Raw genomic sequence first — 5,259 nt, 5'->3', positions numbered from 1 at the left:
GAGAGAGAGACAGACAGACAGACATACAGACAGACAGACAGATAGACAGACAGACAGACAGACAGACAGAAAGAGAGAAGCACGCTCTCCCTCTCTCTCTAAGTGTGTGCGCGCCCGCGAGTGTGTGTATGTGCGCTCGTACGCATGTTCGTGAAGGTGTGCACATCTGTATGGGTGTGATGTGAAACAAAGCACAGATGACATAAAACACAAGCAGCCTTCGAGGAAGCACAGCAAAGACGTACGATAAAGGTGACTGCCTCACACAGGCCGGGTTTGGGATTTCCCAAAGACGTATACCACTAGATCGAGAACTATCATGGCCGCCGCTATTTGCACTCTAGAAAAACGTCGCTAGCTGCAAGGCGTGCATACCATGGGCTGCAACCATTTTGCTTCTATAAAGCGCCACCTTAGAATTAAACAGATCTGTCCTACATTTTAGGCCGTTTGGAGTTACTAAGACCGTGAGGTCAGAAACCAAACTGTGTTCTGTCTGCTCTGTCAAAATTGCAAGGTTATTCGGAGTCGTTATCAAGATATTCAAAGAATTGCATTTGAAAAGGTTGTTGTGAAACTCAAAACATCAAACATCTCAAAACTAGGCACTGAGCAGACAGAACTTAGTAATTTTCTGATCTAGCGAAAAGACAAAACACCAGTTTCGTTATAGTCGAGTGAGTGCACACGGCATCTTCTCAATTCGCACCTCGCTTACTTCTAATGGTGCTGTCCGTAATGAACCGGAAATACGTCAAGGCGCAGAAACTAAAATATTATACTAAATTTACGAGGGTTTTCCATTTTCCTTGCCCTCAAACGTCTTCTTTTCTCTGGTGAGAGTATCCTTGTCGTAAAGTCGCTACCCTGGAATTACAAAGTTCTATCTGCCCTATCTAGTTTCTAGTTTTGAGGAAATTTGAAGTATAAAATTTTGAGTTTCACAATATGTCAGGTTTTTTTCGAATGCAATTCTTTTGAATGTTTTAATGACCACTTCGAGTAATCTTACGATTTCGACAGAGCTGATAGAACATTTGGTTTATGACCCCGTGGTCTCAATAACTCAAAACGGGGTAAAATGTCAGATAGAAATTTGTGATACTATAGTAGCGAAGTGTCGGTGTGAACATTTTAGGCCCCCGTTGATACGATTTAGGATATAATGCAGTTTGGGGGGGGGGGGAGAGAGGATCAAGGATTAGTTCTGAACTTTGTCTGTGGAGGCTGAGGTTTGTTCCCAAGTAAAAATAACGGGACACTCAATTAGATAATAATCATTATAAATCTTCCTCACCTCTTAAATAATCTAAATCAGTCTTTGTCAACGACAGCAACAAAGAAACAAACAAACAAATAAAAGAAAAACAACATACAAACAAATATACGAACTAACAAACGAACAAACAACAACAATAGTGTCTTCCTCCGGACGACGAAGAGCGTAAAACAAAAATCACTATTACTCGTACAACCTCACTATGGCACTTTTATATCCCACTGGTAAAGGGAACAACCATTAACGTTACAGTAAAAGTTTATTTTGACCTTCACGACAATCCATTATGTGGGTGGTTGGCGGGTGCTCTGGTATGGTTTACTTCTTCTTTCCTATCAAACATCTATCTTCCTTATCTCCCCTTCTTCTTTTTTATGTTTGTTACTCTCATGTAACACCTCTAATCTTCTGGCGCTCATATGACCTTATGCAGTTGCGAGCGCCGTAAAACCTCTACTAAAAATCCATTTATTGTGGTCCCACTGGTGGTGGAGACCCCAGATGTGCCTTCTAGAACAAGTAGGTTCATGGAAGACTTGGGTTTACTTCTACCGCTTTGGTATTCCACATTATTTTACGCCAGGCACAGGTTTTTGCAATATCCAAACAAATAGAAATAAATAAATACATAAATAAATAAATAAATAAATAAATACAAATAAATAGACAAACAAATATACAAACAATAAAAACAATAAAAACAAACAAACGAACAATAAAAAATAAAAAATAAACAGACAAACAGACAAAATAAAAGTCAGAACGAGTATCGAAGACTTACATTCATAAAGCGCCTTCTTCCGTCCATAGCTGAAAGGCTTCCTCTCTTGAGATCGCCGGTTCAGAAGAGAATCGATATCGATCCCTGCGAATCGGTCATCCACATCCTCCTCCATCGCCGTCATTGTGGGTCAACTTTTGAAAAGGTCAAGGCCGATTCTAATACCAACGAGATGCACGCACAAAAAAGCACTGGGTTTTATCCATACTCCTCTGAATTGTGAACGATCCTTCCGTCCATCTGTTTTTAATCTTGAACAAAACAAAACAACAAAAAGAAAAGAAATAATTCCAGACTGCACTGGGATAATAGCGCCGAGGCGAATGGCAAATTCTGACGTCTGCTTCCTAGGTCACCATGACGACCGACGTCTTTTGTGTCCGACTTGCGTTTAGGTTGTCATAAACCAGAAGCCCTTGAACCTGGAAAGAAAAAGTCACAAGTTTACGAAAGAAAGAAGTTGAGATAGGCTTTGAATTTTGCCGAGAGTTGCATTCTCAGCATCACTGGTTGAAGATCTGCCCTATTTTTCACACAACGGGTTCATGTTAACCTCGGAACGAAATGTGAACTAGTCCGGAATTCCAAGGATGCATTAGTGAGAGCGTGCGACAAATAAGACAGAAACAAAAGCAATTTAGAAACCCCCAAAATAACGTAGGCTAGGTATGTCCATATCTTTGGATATCATTCTGTTCATACCCACAAGCCAAATTTGATCTCGCGAGCTCATATTATGACATTATGTAGTTGTAGCGCCGTAAAACTCTTACCAAACTTTTTTTAAAGCCAAATTTATAACATCAGAATCCGAAGTATGCATTCTTCATTGTTTAAGTCTTAAAGTATGTAGCGAAAACATATTAATATGCCCCATCAGCTACAGAGCAGAGGCCATGTGGCATTACATTTCGAACCATCACACAAAAATTAGAAAAATGTACATTAGTTTGCATGTTGTTGTCTTCTTTTCATTGTTTCAGTTAAAGAAAACAGAATCAGATCATCTGTATGAATATCGAAGTTACGTTGGATTTTTTTTTGAGTGCCCTAAAGAATACACATATCGGCAAGCTGTGTCCAAAGACTCAAAGAGTTAATGTCTGGCTTACAACCACCACAGTAAACTGTTGAGGTTAGAGGTTTTGCTAATGGTGTTCGAGCAGATTTAGACATCATATTATTTTAGAATTTTCTGGGGGGAGGTGCTTTTTGTTTTTTGGTTTTCGTTTTTTTTGGGTGTGTGTTTTGTTGTTGTTGTTGTTGTTGTTGTTGCTGCTGCTGTTGTTGTTGTTGTTGTTGTTGTTGTTGTTGTTGTTGTTACTGTTGATGTTGTTGTTGTTTTTGGGTTGTTTTGGATTGTTGTTGTTTTTTGTGTTGTTGTTGGGTTTTGTTTTGTTTTTTTTGGGGGGGGGTTGTTTTGTTTGGTTAGGTTGTTTTATTTTATTTTTTTTTGCGGGGGGAGGGGCTGTTTGTTGCTGTTGTTATTTTTTTAAAGTAAATCATCCAGTGTAGCTTGACTCGTCGTGTATTCGTGTTTTCCAAACTTGTTAACAATTTTTAACCCCCCCTCCCCCTCATTCAGGGGGGGTGTCACCGACTGAGAAGTCTTTAGGCCATTCCCAAAGGGTGGACAGTAACTTGTTCTTAAGCGCAGTAGAAAATTGTAAATGGGCTGATTCAACATTGTCATGCTCATAACTGTGCCTGAACTGATATAGGGAACTGCTGCGTTTTCTATTCTAATCCTTACTATCGTCATTTTTCCTCTTCTTCTTATGTATGCTTGCCACACTCTTGCGACCCGCTATTTCGGGGTGCCTTGACAGTCGAAGCAGACTTTGTGCTGTTGAAGCTAGAGAGGTGAGCAGAGTAAATCTGATTCCTAGTAAAGACTTCTCTGTGGACATCCACCCCTTGGCGTTTATATGACCTTATGCAGCTGTGAGCGCCGTAAAACCTCTACTAAAACAAAAACAACAGTTTTGGAAGGTAATGGTCAGTTAATAAAACAGAGGGTCTTTGTCTGTATGTGTGTGCACGCGCCCATGTGTGTGTGTGTGTGTGTGTGTGTGTGTGTGTGTGTGTGTGTGTGTGTGTGTGTGTGACTGTGACATTATTCTGTCACTTTCTTATAATGTTACCAATTTATCAGCACATGAAGAAAATCTGGAGAGAAACGCAGACGTGGTACATCGGTGGATGCACGGCAAGAGAATAATATTTCCGCATTACTACATGCCGTGTATGATATTCATTTAGCTCTACTTCCTTCCCTCGTTTCTTCCTTCCTCTAGTCTTTATTTTTTACTCATTACACGGAGCTACCAGGACTCCACATTCCAAATGTTACGTTCGAGACTTGCACACAGAGTTAACGAACTCATACACATACAAAAGTTGGACACTTTTACAGACAAGATCCCATCTCATTTGCTAAATGTGATAGGGAACGGAGAAACATGGAAACGAAACTGTAGAGCAAAACAACTTACTGCTTGTTTGCTTATGCCCTGTGCGCACGAACAATCGGATTCATCAGATTAAGTCGGGGCCGGCAAGACTTTCTTTCATGGATAGGGCACAAGCTACCATTTTGGTACAACAATGCGACCGAATTCAGCTAAATTCGACAGTGACATTCAAACCCGAACGCTTTTGTTTTTCAAGGTGGTGAGTAGAATCAGTCGTATTGTGCTAAAACAGAAGTTTTTGCCCCATCTATGAAACATCTAGATCTAGCTTTCACCGGCAAAATTGAAGGAAAACGAGACAGGGGTAGACCCAGAGCAACCTACTTAGGAAACCTAAACAAATGTGTTATGGGGAAAGATCAGGGAAACGTAACTTTTTTTTTAGAGCATCCGAACAAAGGGACGAATGGAGAACCATGATCGCCGATGTCTGCCGAAGATCTGGCACTGGATGATGATGATGATGATGATGATGATGATGATGATGATGATGATGATGATGATGATGATGATGATGATGATGATGATTATGACATTGTTTTTTTGTATCCTGTTCCTGACGAAACCCTTTACCGGGCGAAACGTTTAACCTGTATTAAATTTGAAAAATCTACAAGTCTCAACCCTTTTTATTCCTTGCTATTTACAATGATGATGATGATGATAATGATGATGATGATGATGATGATGATGATGATGATGATGATGATGATGATGAGGAGGAG

At 40.1% G+C, this 5,259-nt stretch overlaps 1 protein-coding gene across 1 annotated transcript in view; it reads right to left on the bottom strand.

Annotated features, from left to right (window-relative positions):
- Nucleotides 1–5,259, bottom strand: part of LOC101853092 (mucin-17) — a gene marked incomplete in the record, with an annotated part of 48,441 nt that overhangs the window by 32,983 nt on the left and 10,199 nt on the right. The window contains 1 exon segment of the mRNA XM_013083229.2: nt 2,061–2,482. Coding sequence (XP_012938683.1) covers nt 2,061–2,184 — 124 coding nt within the window.

This window comes from Aplysia californica, unplaced genomic scaffold (genome assembly GCF_000002075.1).
Source record: "Aplysia californica isolate F4 #8 unplaced genomic scaffold, AplCal3.0 scaffold00219, whole genome shotgun sequence".
NCBI lineage: Eukaryota > Metazoa > Mollusca > Gastropoda > Aplysiida > Aplysiidae > Aplysia > Aplysia californica.
The sequence above is the reverse complement of the archived record's forward strand: the minus strand, read 5'-3'. Positions and strand labels throughout refer to the sequence as shown.